At 35.1% G+C, this 18,009-nt stretch overlaps 1 protein-coding gene across 3 annotated transcripts in view; it reads right to left on the bottom strand.

Moving 5' to 3' along the window:
* Positions 1-18,009, bottom strand: part of N (neurogenic locus Notch protein) — a 149,047-nt gene that overhangs the window by 31,391 nt on the left and 99,647 nt on the right. For all 3 annotated transcript variants that reach the window (XM_076132973.1, XM_076132980.1, XM_076132987.1), the window contains exons 4-5: positions 16,613-16,957; positions 10,069-10,231 (exon numbers count right to left, since the gene is read on the bottom strand). In XM_076132973.1, coding sequence (XP_075989088.1) covers positions 10,069-10,231; positions 16,613-16,957 — 508 coding nt within the window. The remainder of the gene's footprint in view (positions 1-10,068; positions 10,232-16,612; positions 16,958-18,009) is intronic.

The following is an 18,009-nucleotide window of genomic DNA, read 5'->3' as shown; positions in this document are numbered from 1 at the left end:
GCTATATTTTTGCCGCGAAATTAACAAAAACGTTGGTCATTACAGATTTAAAAACCATTTAAATATGGCTTATTAAAGAGGTTTAAATGTTTTCGTGAGATGATAATATAGGAGAAGAATTTCGCTTGAGATTTTAAGTTTCGTTCGTTGACAGTCGCGTAGAATGAATGTAACTCTGTAGATTTAAAGTGTATTGTAATGGAAATTTGCCGTTTAGCTGTAAGTTTAAAGTGCAGTGTGGTTTATTACGGCTTTTAAGTAAATACTGCATACTGATACACGATTATTCCATCAGTGGGCTACACGATTGAGATCGTATACTCATTCGTTTTGCGGCGCAGTAATAATTCGTAACACTTGACCTGTTACACCACGTTTCTAAGGCATATTTATATGTATACTAATTTACTAAACCGTGTTTCATATAAATGCTGTAGTTATTGAATGTGTGACGAATAAAGAAAAGTTGTAGCACCGGTTTCTCTCGAGGCAGATCATTGATAAGAAGGTGAATGAAAATGTCCATCAACTTTCCACTTACTGAGGAAACTGAGACTTATTCAAAGGGAAACAGGTCATTAGTCTTAACATCTTTACAACATTACTTAATGAAGACGCAAGTTAGACTTCATATTCATCATGAAATAATCAGGCAACGCATCTTCTTTGGAACTCTCCGATTAAATCGTATTTTTTTGGACTGCAGCCTGAGACAACGGCGATTGCAACCTGCGCCGAAACGTTGTGCATTTTAGGGTAAAATGCATGTTCGCGTTAATTCCCGTATCCTATTATATATTAAACACGCAACGCGAGAGTTTAAGAGTTATGATTTGGACTCTATGGAAATGGTGTTAAATAACAGTCATCTGTTGACTATGTACAATAACTGAGGTAGTCCATCTAGAGCACCCGTTTGAATAGCACAAAAAGATAGAAATTGACGAAAAGCACCTATCCTAGTCCACGAAGGGCAGCCATCAATATATGTATGTATTTGGCAGGTGCTATTCGAACGGGTGCTCTAGATAAACTACCTCCAAGAACTCTAAGTCTTAAGCTTTGAAACAAAAATGATAATTACATTTAAATATATCAACAATAAAGGTTAAAGTACAAACTAAATCACTAAGTCCGTATTACGAAAGATTTATACGGGCGGTCGGGCGCAATCGGCTACGATCGGCTGGGATCGAGAGCGGGCGCGGCACGAGCGCGTGCGCATATCAGATTAAATTGCAAACAATATTGCCAAACCTTTACTTAATATGTATTTATAGGCACGGGGTCGTATGGCCGAAAGATACCGTGATAACAATTACTGGGGTTGGCTTTTAACTAAATGCTTGTTTATTTTTAGTCAGGTTATATTTGATTGTGATATTATTTTGGATCCTAGCTTTACACACAGAAAAACGGTACAAATTGTATTTCAATAATACAAAGAAGAACTGTAGCGCGGTTTTCTACCGTCGGTTTTATGAGTATCGAAAGTTTGACATAAATGTACTGCAAAAATAGTTCCTATTACGCCCGATAGAGGTGCTGATCAGATTTTCATACAAAATGTGTCGATAGCTAGCCGGTTGTAAGATAGTGATAGAGAATCACTGCTCAGCACTAACCACCGCTGCGTACGTAAGTGGGTAGTAGAGAACTAGTTTTCATTTAATAATATAATTGCGACTTTTACCCTGTAGATTAACGTGGATAATGGACGACTAGCGATATTTTTATGGTTTTTCTAAGATGAGGAAAGTTAAAGAAAACATGTTAATAAAACGAACTCTATCCGGAAGTTTACATCTTAAACCAAACAACGTATAAACCGCAATTTATTTTGTCGCCTTTCCAATCATAAGTATAGTTAAAGTATCGATAATTTATATTTTCTTTTATCGCAGACACGCGACTGATAGAAAGCAAGGAGTACTTACGACAAAACAATCTGGCTAAACTATTAGTCTATCAACAAGGCATATTTGCCTTCAGTGGTAAGTATTTCAAACAACCCTGCTACTAAAATTCAAATTTTGACAAAACCCCTATGTGTTATGTAGGTAAGCACAATAGATCAGCATCAATCTTGAATGTAATGTTTTTTTACAAAAATACTCATGTGATGAACTGTAGCATTTTAGAGAAATTCTCCAACAAAACTCGCATATCAGAATCACTTCGCAATCACCATCTTCAGTACGAAACAAAAGTACCACGTGTCCATCTATTAGATAGTGAGGAGCTCATTCATCAGTGCGCGGAAGTAGCGGGCTGATTGCGAGGGTCATCATCATTAATCATTCTTCGCTTTGCCTGACCGACTATTTGCAGGATTCTGTTTATTTTAGATTAACTGTTAACTCGACTTTGTGCTAGTGGCTAATTTTTTATAGAAGTTTCAGCCAAATCAAAGTATTAAAATGAATATATTGTTTTTTGATTCCGATACCGTAACTGCAATATTTTGTAAAATGTGTTCTCAGAAAGGCGTATCTGCGAATTTCAGACGCAGTCGGCGATAATCCGGTAAAGAAATTTCATAGGATACGCTAACATTTGATTCTGAATAGTCATTAGAAAATAAGGCCCGTTATCTTTAGGAGCGATACTACATCACCGAACATTTTAAACAGAAGCTATGATGATCCACGGAAAAATCCAGCTAATAAAATAACGCCCTTTCACCTAATTACATTAGAAATCTTCTCAAAAAACTTCGCTTTTCTCATTCACTTACACCATCAGAAGAGTACCCGGTAGCTGGGACATGCCCGAGCACCTTAACGATCAACACAGCACCGTTTGCCGCAAATAGTTTGCAGCAATTTTATACAACGTATCAGCATTTTTAAATGTAATAAACGTTTTATTCGTAGTGACAGTCCAGGAATATGTTACTGTTATGTTATAGATTTGATGAGACGAAAAAGAGAGTATGTTATCGCGAGTCTACCAAGATTTTCTACAGGAAAAGTAATTAGGATTACAAATCAATTTATTACGTAATGTCAATAGGCTCACCCCCTATTACATGGGACTAACATTGTTAATTGCGAAACGATGGCGTATTTCATACACCTTTATCATTAGATATTGTGTAAATCAACTTATAACCGCCTCTTTTATCATATATTTAGGTAAGTTAAGACTGCCAGAATCTTTTTATTAATTTCTTCAAAGAAACCAGACAATCGTATCACTATCCCTATATAAAAATATGTTATTAAACCGGTTGCAATAAACTAAGTGAAAACCACAAGCCCTTTTTGCACAACCTTACCATCCATCTATAAAAGCTAGAAGATTACACGTAAAGTAATCGATTATACAATGATTAATAGTCGCTGAGTGGCGCTCAAATTGAATACCCTATCGTGATCAGTAGCCCGTCAGTAACAAATTATATCAATGTTCTTTAGAACCCGTTTGTTCCAGCTATTTTTGTATGTAAAACGCAATGTGGTTGTACAAATTAGTTGCATTCCAGGCCAGTTGAGAAGAAGGTTAATGGTAGGAATTATAGGCAGGAATTTTTGTGGCACACCTTACTTTTCATAATGTTATTTGAGACTAAGTGGTATGAAATAATTAAAAATAACAGACGCTAAACGGAGCTTAGTAGGTAAACTATTCCAGATAAAAGATAAGTGAAGTAATTTGTAAAGTTACATCTTTCAAGACATTATTCGCTTCGTAATCGCGTCAACCCTTTCACCTAGTCAGGACACGAGACGCGGATTATCCGAAAGAATTTAAAAACCTCCCCCAAATATTTCAAAGTCCCCAACCAGCACTTGGCCAGCGTGGTAAACTCAAAGCCTAACCCCTCCTCTTCGTTCGGGAGGAGACCCCTGCCCTACAGTGGGATAGTAGCGGGTTAAAAAAACAACAAACAAAAACATTTTAAGCCTGGCCTTCTCTACTTTCCTAGTTCACCAATTAAAGAAAAACATTAATCCAAGTAAAAGCAAAACACCTGTCACATACCGTGTCTTTACATCAAGATCAACATTGAAATATTTCCTACGTAGCCTAGCCAATTTCCTAGGCCAGCCAATTTTACAGGCACGGCATTAAAAAATAAAATAGTGTCCCTAACAAGGTGATTGCAGTCGTTACGTTAACACGTTGTAAGTCCAAGTGATTTGTGGGTGCTTACTGCTTCATGGTTAGGCTTAGAATGTAAGGGTAAAGTTTTTCTAGCGTTAGTAGGTTGTTTTTATTTATTTTATGGAGAGAAAATACAGTTTTTGCTAGTGATGTTTGTAGGGGCGACTTCCTACTGGAATGCTACATCAAGATTTTTTACGTTATATGGTAAACTAGCTTTCCGCACGCGGCTTGGCCCGATTGTGGTTTCAACCATTTTGAGGTATAATTTCCAAAAATCCTTTCTTATTGCCCCTGTACACGCTCCAAGGAATACATGCCAAATTTCACTCATTGACGGAAGAGTTTTCTATAACTCGATTAACAAGCTCTTTATGACAAATTTTAGTATAGTAGGTAGTAATCTACTGAATAAAATTATTATTATTACTGATTTCATTTTGCACAACACGATATAACAATTTTCTGGTCTTTCGAACATATTTTAGTAGAATTTAGTAATTGCGCAACGAAAGAAATTTCAATTTAAATTAGAAATAAACCATTCAACCCACACAAAGCTACTGAAACGATAACTAAAACGTAACATATTCTATAAATTCTCTACATAAAACCTTAGCACCGAGGAGGCGATAATTTCTTAAGCCCACAGAACGCACATTATCGTTTGTTATCATTAAAAGCTTCACGTAACATTAATTAAAACGCACACTTTTGGATAATTGACCAAACCAAAGTCATGAATAAACATGCTTTTTAAATTCGATGTTCGATTATCGATACTTTTTTTAGGGTTCAGTACCCAAAGGGTAAAACGGGACCCTATTACTAAGCCTCCGCTGTCTGTTTGTCTCCGTCTATCTCATAAACCGTGATAGTTAGAAAGCTGAAATTTGAACAAATGTTGTATTTCAGATGCCGCTATAACAACAAATACTAAAAAAACCATAACCTATGAACGTTATTTTTTCGTACTATTTTGGTACGGAACCATTCGTGCGCTAATCCAACTCGCACTTGGCCGGTTTTTAAATGAGGTAAAAAGTTTTTCGGTGTAAAGGGTTTTAGTCGCCAGTCGATTTTCAACTCAGCTTGAGCTTAGGTTCTGTAATTGGTAATTACGGCTGCTATACTAATTTGTGTGATCTGCCAATATGTTGTATGTTTTAAGCCTAGCTTGCCTCATTGCCTGGTTGGCAATTTGGCGAAAACTTCAGTAGTTAACTTGTTTTGTTAATTGTAACTACAGTTATTTTTATTTTAAATTTAACTTTTAGCTTTATGTTCTATGACTATAATCTACAATTACATTGGATATTATGATAAAAAAAAAATTGTCTTTTGAGGTCGCGGGTAGTGTAAGCTATACCGAAATGTCAAGCAAAATGAAGTAAAAATGCATGCTAACATTAATTCTCATGTCATACCAGATAGTTAATTTAAAATTAGTTTCTAATTCAACTATTTTTAATTACAATTTCTAAGTAATGGTTATTAGCTAGACATTGAATTAGGCTGACCATAGCCGTAGTAGTTTGGTTTCTAGGCCCACCTAATGTGGTTAACGAGTGCCTATTAATAAACATAGCTGAGTTTAGATTTGGTAAGGACTAGTTGATTGATTCAGATCAGTAGTACTTGATCAGGTAGACAGCCTGACTTTTGCATTTACTATAAGAGATTGTGTAATATTTCAGTGGGTACTATAAGTAAATTAATTTATTATTTTACTGTCCTAGATTTAGGCAAGGGTATTCACTCGGGACTGTGAGTGAGTACTATATTACAAAAAATATCACCCGTTATATATCTTATACCAGACACTAACAGGTAGAAAAATTACGGAAACTTACAAGAATTATGACAAACATCTTGTAACCATGGCAACGCAAGTGTTTGAAAACCATTGCGCTTCTATAAGCTATCTATGTTTATATTTCAAAACTACCAAAATGAATTATAGTACCTACCTATACACAATACTTTTATCAAATCTCAATATTTCCTTTATCTCTGTTAAAAAAACATGTACGTTCAATAACTCAAAGCATGTAACACGATAGCAGCGCCACCTGCGCGTGCGCTTCCGAACGAAACGTCATACGTCATTTATCACTGACAGTAGATAGGTATTAGTTGTTATCCCCGGGGGACAGATGGCTGATTGATTGAGAATAAATCCTTCGTAATTCAGATAATTAGCTGTACAGTTAGATTGTAATGAGATGAATTATTGTAATGTTGGGAGAAATTTGATTCAGAACTTAATGACGATAAAACGAAACAAAAAGTTAACTATACAAACTATATAACGATTAAATTCTAATCTAGACACCTATTTACATAATCTACTATTCCTGTATTTAAAACAAAAAAGACGAACAAATCTTAAAATAAACGTTTTAACAGCAAGAAATGATACACTAGCTGCAAAAAAAAATCTGAAAAGAAAAGATGTAAGAAATGATACACTATCAACAAATAGAAAACTAATAGTCACAATTCAATCTGAAACATCTAATAGAAAAGCTTCAATATTTAACACCACGTATAAACCAACACATGATCCAATGGCCAACCTCATAAAAATATCGCCTATAGATTCTTCCACTTCACAGAGTCTCAAACCGAACGAAAAAAAAAACCGAAGACATAGACGTAATTTGATATTGGGCACGCATTTATCTGGCGCGTTTCATGAGCCAGCAGGCTCGGATACTATGACACTATCCCATGACAACACTGCACAGAGGAAACTGTACCAGAATATTAAAGGTATAAAGTCCAAAATCAGACGATAGAACCAAACCCTTTAGTACATGCTCCAAGTAAAACAAAACACAAGCAACAGGGTTACGCTAAAGTGTGTTCATACAATGTTCGTTCTACAACTCAAAATTTATAGTTCAAACGAAAGTGAACTTTATTGCTTTGTATTAAGGAGTTTAGGCAAGGTCGGAATGAAAATACAAGTTGTTTGGTTTTGTAAGAGGGCCTTACAGCGGGAGGTCTAACATATCCATAGATGGTCGAAATATTAATAGTGTGTATAGAAACGATTAATTCGAAAGAAATGGGTAATAATATTCATTTTTATAATCGTATTACTTTTATGACGTAAACAATATATCAGAGGACCCAAAAATAGTTTTTAAGAGAATTTGGTTGTCTTTTGGGATTGTTTTTGTTTTTTGTTAATGATTTCTTCTTTCTTTAATTGATCGCCCTTGGGTGCCCCTCTAGGTGGTCGGATTAAGGTCCTAGGAGACGGATAAAGAAATCCAAAGGTCATGTTTTATACGTTTATATTAATGAGTATATAATTAAGCTTAGATTCCCTTAGAGGAAAATCAAGCATTCTACAATCCCTTTTATCTCAATCCTATTTAAGAATTTTGTCTACTAATCCAGACAGATAGAGATCGTCGGTCATCTTTCACTTGTTACACATTAATCAATCTTCCTATTCAGGTTTCTTAGGCGCCATTACGGAATGTTACCGTTTTGACATGTTCTGGTCAACATCATAACTTTGGTACAGTTAATTTCTACTAAAAATGCACGATTATAAACAATAAAAGAATAGTTTGGATACCGAACATTCGATACGTGCGACATTTGACGGAGAAGAAGCAAAAGAATGCGGTAACAGAAGTTCCCATGCGGTTCCGAACGGTGACCGTTTAAACACCATTTTTATTTCAAAGAGGAAAGACTTTTTGTGGACAGAAGCCTGAAATCCGGACGCAAAGAAGCCTCATAGGTTGGCTAAATCTCTTAGGATGTGAATTCACCAATAACAAAAAACATAAAAGTAAAAAGAATACCATACAGACTTTTCAAAACACATCCCGTGAGACTCGGCACAGAAATTGAAAAGAAAATAGACACATTTCACATTCACATCACAGTTATTAATTCATATCTAATCATCACTACTTCACTTTAGAAGTCAATTACTGGAAAAAATAAAGTCATTTGCGTGTACAAACGCGGAGGTATTATTCGAAACGAAGCTTACTATTACCGTGCGAACGTACAACATCATGGGATTTTTTTGTAGCCAATCATTAGCTAACAATTAATGTAGGAGCTACGGCGCATCGCACATGGCGACTTAGGACGTTGATCTTACGTCAAGTTGTGAGAAACAGCGGACGAAACAGGTAAATTAATTCCACAAATGAAGGAGACTTGATTAAAATCAAGAATAATTTCACAAACATAAATTTTGATGAAGAATTTAAGACAGTTTAAAATGTCAAGGCCAAACAACTATTATAACTATTACGTTTGCATCTGATCCACGTGAAAGAGATGAAGGTGAAGACATTTCTATAGAAAATTCATAGAATTGGAAAAGAAAACAATGAAAAAATCAAAAGTACAAACACATGAACAAAGTAAACAGGAAGACTTAAGTGTGTTCCGCTATTCTGTCGTCGCTTGAGACGCGAGGCCGTTGACTTCTTGACGAGTTATTTTGTAATTAACGCCCAATACATCGACACACAGCCGCGATGATATTGTATCATACAAAAAACCATCTCAATACAGATGTAGATATCATTAGCTCGTTTATAATAACATTTGGCAGTAATTCGTTTCATTAACTTGTCGGTTTTTTAACGAGTTCTGCAAAAAAATTGAACATAGTCGCATGCGCATCGTCATCCAAGATGGCGTCTCATATTGAATTACAGAGATCGGAACGCAGTGTCGTTTTAAAAATTATACCCCTCCGAAATTTCAGTCTTGTGTGTTCGTAATAAGAGCAATCTTTTGTTAAATCTATTTTTTCGGAGGTGCAATCATCCGATCCGTTCCAGACATCTCTTGCCGGGACGCTGGCTTAATTGGGCCGCGCCGATGTCTTGACAAGCGAATAATACTTCGCAACATATATTTGCCGATCCAGAAATTGCACTGATTCCTCGCCTTGGGCTATAAGGTTGATAATACCATAACTTGATAGGAGGGCAGTGATATTTCATCGTCAATTATAGGCATTGCTTCGAAGATCAAAAAGGAAACATGATGCAACAAATTGGCGAGCTGTAACTGTACATATGAAATTGTTTGCGTATGAAAGTTTAATTGTCGCTAAAAATTTATTGACTGAGTCATTCGTGCGGTTAGCAGATGTTTATTTCAATTGACTTTTGAAATCAATCGGTAACTAACTCTAGCTAACTCAGTTAGTTCCGCTTTAATATATTGACAAAGATATTTCGTATTGAATTAAAATTAATTTGAGATAATTGACAGACCTAGCAAAATATATTTGAGAGAGCAACGGTATTTGTTTTGTTGATTTACACAAAGCTTTTGGCTAAATTGACAACAGTTGTCTTACTTATGCAACGCATCTAGTTTTAAGATTCTATCTTCAGACACTGATTTATGGTTTTAAATATTCAGACAGCTTAAATATCCTCTGTTTCATGAACATTGATAATTACAAGCCGTGACTGAGCGAATTAAAAGAACACAGATTAAAAATTAAATTGCGACAATCGTTGTTATTAAGATGAAAAGTTTACAAAGTAATAAAAGCTATTATTTCGTCTTGTGCCGTTCACTATTATTCATGGAGTACCTATTCTGTTGTCATTCAATGTGATCGTCAATACTGTCAGTTAGTCAGACTGTCCGGAACAACTTGAATGATCTAAGCTTGCCCGGAATAGGCTACATAATTCAGACTAGTGAATGAAATCGAGTTAACAAGGCTTATTTGAAAGCAATGTTAAATGACTGCGGAATCTATTCTCGTTTTGAATAGAACACGATTAAATGTAGTTTCAATAAACGTGGAGCTAAAACCGTCCCTTGAGGTACTCCTTCAATTTAAAGTTTTAAAATCTATTACACATACATGATAGTCTCCATCATTAATTCATCGGTCAAAGGTAAGACAAGATAAAAAAGCATGGAACAATGAAACAATAAGCTTACCTGAGCGCGCACTCGTCGACATCGGTATCGCAAAGGGTCCCGGTGAAAGTGGGCGGGCACTGGCAAGTGTAGGAGTTGAGTCCATCGACGCAGGTCGCACCGTTCTGGCACAAGTGGCCCGGACAATCGTCGATGTCGATCTCGCAATTCTGACCGCGGTAACCTGGGAAGTTAATGACAATTTAATACACGAACTTTCGATTAAATCTATGTAAGTAAAAGAGAGATCTCCGGTTCCAATTACAGATCAGTCCAGTAACTTGAAATGTTTATCGATCTAGACTAATACAGTACTTATGTAAATGATAACTTGTTCTAGCTATTTAGAGTGCTTGAAGAGAAAACGGTGCTAAGCTGAAGATAAATTCAAGGAGAGGTTGGAACAAGTATGCATATCGGATATACAAATATGTATTAACGAGCCGTAGAGAAAACACAGTAAAATTGTTTAAACTTGTAACAAGTGCCAATTCATAAATTCCTAGGCCATGAGTCAACATCATGAGAGTTTCAAAAACAAACGGTTCCCAAATTAATTAGTCATCTATACTCTTAAATTTTGATAGACATTAAGTTTTAAGTACGGCATCTGGTGACTATTTTAGACTCAAGTGTTACAATAACATCTGGACACCCAAAACTAGCATCATAATAATATATTATGTTAATGTTAGAAACATTGTCATACTCCTATAAGTATATACTAAAACAAAATTGAAAAGGATCTTAGACTTTAGATCAGCAAAAAATTAAACGACGCCATTTTTTGTTAGGCTTACAACAATAGATCTAAAAGCTAAGCTTAGTCATAGACTTTTTGTTATAAAAGATCGATCTCTTTTTTGCGCTTTAATAGGTGTTTTAGACAAAGTAAACTGATGTAAAGAACCACCCAAAAAAGGGGGAACAATAAACCTATTAGCAGCAATTCAACATAAAAATCTGCTAAAAGGAAAACTAGCTGATCAATGGACAAATGTTGAGGTGTTGAAACTTCTATTGGTTCATGGCTTCATACAAACAGTCTTTCGATTAGCGTGTAAAGAATCTCATTATAATCATTAACCGGTGAGTTCCCACGAATAACACATGTGCAACTGTTTGTGTTCGGGCGCCTCGGTTTAAATCTCTCAACGCCTTTTTTGCTCCAGACTTGAAAACCAATGCGCAATGTTCGGTATAAATATTTTGATTGTAATCCGGGACTTTGCCGAATCTATACTAATATTATAAAGCTGAAGAGTTTGTTTGTTTGTTTGTTTGTTTGTTTGAACGCGCTAATCTCGGGAACTACTGGTCCGATTTGATTCTTTCAGTGTTAGATAGCCCATTTATCGAGGAAGGCTATAGGCTATATATCATCACGCTACGACCAATAGGAGCAGAGTACCAGTGAAAAATGTTACAAAAACGGGGAAAATTATGATTCTCTTGTGTGACGCAAGCGAAGTTGCGCGGGTCAGCTAGTTTGTTATAAATAGAACTTTAAACAGTTATGTTTATAATACCTATGATGTTATTAAAGGTAGTTTTATGTTTAGTTTGTACTTATTCAATTTCATAGGCTCTAAAATTGAGTAACATAATAGAAATAACATTACTCAATAGGCACTAGAATGAAAATAATGAGCTATAAACGTAGCAGTAAATTTTCAACTTTTCAACGATTCCAGTTTCCGTCTAATTAAATTATTTAATCCTAATTAGCACTTAATAAGATTGGTAATACTTAGAACAGTAAAAATAAAATGAAAATCGCTATAAAACTGTCTTTGGAGATGCGCGCGCGCAGATTTTATCTTTACGCCGTCATTTTTATGTGTTTGGAAACAAAATTCTTTAAGTTTTATTGTATATAAAAACGTATCGCGCTGACTATTTTAGTTGAGAAACGATGTATCCAAATTAAATTTCCATTAAGTAAATTAACATACCCCGGTTCCTTCTGAGCATGACATTATACATTCATTAGTTAATATAAGTTGTATGATAAAGAATATTTTTTTATTATTCTTTTGGTGCGTATCAAAATGTACTTTGCGGCGATAGAAATCAGATTCTCTATCAATAGCAGCAATAAGGATTGTAACAAATACATTATATTTTTATCCAACTTTCCAAGGCAATTTAGCTTCAAATTCAAGTCCATCTACAAACATGTTTCTAAAATCTCTATATTTACTTTCATATTGAATGAAGAAAAGTACAGATACATACAAATATTGGTTCGCTTAGTAAACCGTTGAAGAATCTAAATTGACAATCAGTTTAACATAATACGATAGTGTGAGAGGCTGTCGCCCCGCATTCCCATCACTTCTCTACAAGGGCCACGGAAGCTGTTCTTTAAGAGAGCACATGTTCCAGACATGTGTTAATGATTCATTTTTATTAACTAATAGTGATATTAATAACACGTATTTTGATGGAGGAAGTAGAAGACATCTTTAAACCTCGTGATTGATTGTTTTAATTTCGACGAAGGGATGAGGCGGCGACGGATTTGTCAATTTAGTTTGAAATTTGAATAATTTCTCGCTTAAATAAATTATTTTAGTATTGATGGCGTTAATTATGTCTGTTTTAATGTATTCAAGCGTTAATCTTTTTTAATGAGACAAATCTTTATCCTGCCAATATTTTTTCGACATCAATTGACAGATTTCGACCTTTGCGGCTTATTCAAAGTTATTGGATACAATCAATCAAATGCAAATAGTAACTACACCACCATCAATGCATAGCACTGTCACAAAACTGGCAGAAATGACATCACAAATGTTTCCCAGGCCTAGATAAAATTAACAACGGACATAAAATTGCCACTCAACTATGACACAGCGTCCATGATAACAAAACCGATACTAATGGCATTAGTATTTATTACGATGCAAATTGCTATAATAGATATATAATCAAGCGACGCAGCGAAGCGTACTAATCCTATAACATCATAGAAACTGGACAAGCTAGGTCATGTTAGACTAGTTTGCTGTCAACTATGAGAGGATAATTTGTGAGAAAAAATGCCTGCTTGTATGTAGGATGGAAATGATAGAGGAAAGGATGATGCTTGTTATATACATGCATGGCAGATTGAATGAAAATGTATGGCAGATTTGAAAAGCTATTGAAAGAAATTATGACAAGGATTTTAAAAGCGATACATTTTCTACATTAACCGATGAAATATTAGAAATGAAAATAAATTCACCATTTAACAGTTTGTAAAATTAAAGCAAATAATTCGGAAAAATAGAGACACAGTAATTGATATTTAAAAAATATGTTTAAAGTGTTTGGCATTAAAAACCAAATAAGCATAATATACGGAGTAATTATTAGGGAGGGACACAGCAAAACTTTTTTATTTTCATAATTATAAAAAATAATTAAAGTGTAATAAAACAATAAGGTCCCAAACATCAACATCAAGAATCAAAGCGTCCATCAAAACGTTATGTCACTTAGAAAACGTCAAAAACCTGAAGTTAGTTGTGGAAGTAATAAACAAACGTACGAGTTGTGGTGTTAATTAGTACGTAGTGCGTTTCCCACACTTGCCGTGGTCGTGACGTCACTAGGCTAGCTCAAGTGGTCGTATGAAGCGGTATCAGAGAAAGTGCTTTAGTTTTTTTGTAATATGAGCCATTTGAATTAGATCAATTGAGTTGTTATAGGACGAAAATTTTAAGTAGATTTGATAGCTTCTATGGCGCAGTGGTTAAGGTGACCATCCGTTGTCACTGTAAGGGGGAGTCGTAACTTCGATTTTGTACTTGGAAAATATATCTTATGATCTACAAAAGTAGTGATATAGGTACTTTGTGTCAGTCGAAAATGTGAATTCTGTTTATTGGTAAGAGTTGAAAACTTATCCTAAAATTCGCTTTTTACTTATCAAAGAATGCTTTTATAATTATTTTCTATCCCACGCTCCAAGAAGATTATCTAAAACGATACCTTTGTACATAAATACATAGTCACCGCGTCTTTACATAACAAAAACTAGCAAACTTAATTACAAATTGCCGTAATAAACAATTACTGGGCTTTATTAAATCTTATCATTTCCTGATTTCGCAATTTTTTCTCACAAACATATTATGTTAATTGCAAGAAATATGGAACATTTCTCAGTGAGCTTGTGTTGTAAGGTCTAACTGCTTACCACTGTTTTGCAACGGCGTAATGAAGCTAATGAATCCTAGATGCGCCTGCGCAGCGCCACATAAAAACTATGACGTAATGATTACGTCATTGCGGTTTTAACTTTATTCGCGAATTACTCAAATTGTAATTGTAATGGAGTGTAGAAATGTTGCTCTTTTGTTTATTTTTGTTGTATTGCTTTGACATCAATTGTTATAGTAGTGAACCCAATACAGAATTAGACACTATTCAAATCTTTGCTTGAAGTTCTTAGCTAAAAAAATGGTTAGAATCAAGCGCTATCCCTAAATCTAGTTGTAGATCTTACTAAAACATATTATGCATTGATTAATATTTTCATAAGATTATCAGAAACCACAAAAAATAGACACTTTATGATTAGGTACCCCAGTAATTACAGTAAAAGCGTTGTACACCTCAACATAGCACTACGAAAATCTCATTTAAATTCTGTAATCCACTACAGTTTCTCCAATAAACGTAAATGGAATCAAATATTGAACTTTATCCTTTGTTAGATGGTCTCAGTACTTTCGTAGCGGAGTCGTGGTCGCCGCGGGCCGTAGTCGACTTTCAGCCGATGTAAATAGTCAGCCATTATGTGTGCCTCATTGCCTGCGTGCTTTCTGAATTGATGGACGGTGTTGCATCATGATAATATATTGTAGTATATAAGAAATGACTGAGATGATTTTGATTAGGTTTTTTGTTAATGAGTGTCTGAAGGTTGTTTTTGTTTCACTTGGCAACAACTTTCAAAAGAGTAATTAGATTTTCTTATAAAAACGTTTAGATAACTTTTATTCTAGCTTCATCGTTTTGGTCAAATAGTAGCTAAAATTAAAGCCTACGATACTTTGCTTATTACCCCCGCCACAAAAAGAGGGGTGTTATAGGTTTGACGTGTCTGTGTGTGGAGGCAGTGATTTCAATATAGTTTTTTTTTAAGGTATAAGTTTTGCTTATAAATTCGAAGCTAAATAATAATATTTTAGTAGTTAAAACTACTTACCTATTGCTACAATAACTCTGATTTCCACTTTGAACTAAAACTGCGAATCAAGTTATTTTCTAACTCACATAAACTTACTAAAATCTAGTTTTGCCATCTCTAGAATCCGGTTATATCAAGATACAGTTCCAAATCAGTAATTCAACAACAAAACTAATAAGGCGACAGAATAATAATTGCAAATCACCCTATCAGTTCTCGAGTTATAGTAACATAAGTTTGCGCAGATCATGCCGTAAAGAACTTTCTAGCACTACGAGTACCTAGTACTTGGTACTAGGTAAGTATCTAATATAAATTATGTTACCTTCATACAGTTTATTAGTATGAGAACTTCTATGGAAAGTAGGCTCTAGTTCGCATGCTTTAATAAGGTGTCTTGCAACGTTAATTCAAGAATTGCCCCGGGGAAAAGCGGATATTTTAGTTATGGGACAAGAAATGTTATTCAAAAAAGGTAATATTTCTGTCCGTGTTATTTTATGATGGTTGTATATTTCCCTAAGGGTTAAACGGAAAATTATAGACAGGTTTCATAAGCGTATAACATAGTAGCAATGCGTTACAATGGCGCTAGTTAAATGTATTGGCAAATATGTGTTATTACAGATATTATTGCTAGCTAAATAAGTTTTTAGGATCCAATTTTTATTTTATCTTCTGCTCTAACAAAAATAGCAAAGCATTTGTAGCGTTCAAAATAATACTCACGCATCTTTTAGCTTTTTTTATAACCAGACATTTCTAACAACCATCAGTCTCATAGTACCCATATCATAATGAAACATATCCCTTCCTACATTAAAACAATAACAAACTGAACCATCCACTGCCAGTACGGGTCCCAATAAAGCTAACGACGGTCCGTGATGTGACCGTGCCTGCAGCTATCAAGTCACTCCGCTTATGGCAACTAGTTCTGCAACATTGTAGCACTCCTGATTGAATAATCCCAGCCAAGATGGCTATTAAGAATTATTGTGAGTGACCACTGGGGAATACATTTGATATTGGTTTTGTGCAGTTTATTAAATGTTGTTTGGACTCAGTAAGCGACCGAATGGACTCGAAATCTAGGGGAGGTCTTTGCTCAGCATTGGTACATTGAAAGAGGCTAGATAAAAAAATAAAAAGACAGCTGTCCAGGTTCAAGAAAAATCTCTATGAATGTTGAGTCTCATTCGGTAATATAAACAAGGTTCTACGGTGTTTAAAATAACATAAGTTTAAGTTCCAGATGCGCTCGGTAGTTGGTTCTCAAGTCGGGTAAACAAAACAATTTGCTAACGTTAAATAAAACTGAACAAATATGTTATCATTCGGAGCTATTCTTAAAAAATAATCAAAATCTGAACTCACCAGGTGGACAATCACACTCGTATCTCAGCTGATCCATCGGCGTGCACCTTCCATCATGATGACACGGAGACGGTTCACAGGGCACATACTCCGCATCACAATCTCGCCCAGTATACCCTGGCTCACACACACAGGTATACGACCCGTGGGTATTGAAGCACCTGCCGTGATGGCAAGGGCCTGAGCCACTGGAACATTCGACGACATCTTCAGTACAGCGGGAGCCAGTGAAGCCAGGTGGACAGTCGCAAGAGTAGCCAGCTGTCGTGCTGTTGTCTGCTACACAGCGACCACCGTTGCGGCAAGGTTGCGACGCGCAGTGGTCTTCGTGTGAGCATTCGTTTCCTGCAAAAAGATAAATTAGGTAAGTAAATTTTTTCGTTGCTGTCTCAATTTTGGTGACGGAATTTTCCTCAGAATATTAAGTGTTAAACTGTAGAGAGAGTCAATTTGTGTTGAAAAACCTTTGCATTAATAATACCGGCATGTAACTCTATTCGTAATGTAATAAAATAAAGTAACTGTAAACAAACTTAACTTTCTTCACCCACTATAAACATCAATCTAATATCACGTTATATCTTTATGTTAATCGTGAATCAAGAGGTTAGGACCCCACTATTTACTCAACGCGACGAATGAACCAATAAACTCATATTAACTAATATATCACCTATAAAAAGTTCATAAACCTATCGTTAAGAAAAGCTACCAACACAGCTTCGAAAAAATAATCAAAAAAGACAAATTAACGTGTGAATCGCGAAATTACTTCTGCCATAATTTACATAACTAAATCGATGTCTTTAATCGTTTTTATGATTGCGATTTTTTATCGATTAGCTATATCGATTGTCGTATAAATTAGTCGATTGTGGCAGCTTTGACAACTTGTGAGCATTAATTTTTTTGAAGTGCTTTATTTGCATACATATTAGGTTATTTGGGCATCGATTTGGGCAGTGTGGGCTGCAATTTGGACTCTGATCAGAATGAGGTGAAACATCTCAATAACGTAAATCTGTTTTTGCCTGTGAGTGGGTTTATGTTATGACTGGCATGTAGTTTAGTAACCGATTAGTCCTAACAAGAAAGAATGTAATGTTTCTTCAGTTATGTGATATCATTATAAAATCCACTTCTACAGTAACAAAACTGAAAACTAGACCTAATAAAAGACAGATTATTACAATTAAGATACACAAAGAAGATACTTTTACTTCACCCTATTAAAAAAACCCACATCAAAGTAATATCCCGCTTTATGATACGATGCAAAATATACTTTTTTCAGGTTTCTAAAAACTATCTTTGGTTAAAAGAACTATCCCAGTATCCACCATTGACCTCAAATAATTGATGATTGAGCAACTAGGCTGACTAATAGGGAGCCAACG

Source organism: Anticarsia gemmatalis, chromosome 2, assembly GCF_050436995.1.
Source record: "Anticarsia gemmatalis isolate Benzon Research Colony breed Stoneville strain chromosome 2, ilAntGemm2 primary, whole genome shotgun sequence".
NCBI lineage: Eukaryota > Metazoa > Arthropoda > Insecta > Lepidoptera > Erebidae > Anticarsia > Anticarsia gemmatalis.
Note: the sequence above shows the minus strand (reverse complement) of the source record. Positions and strands in the feature narration are given on the sequence as shown.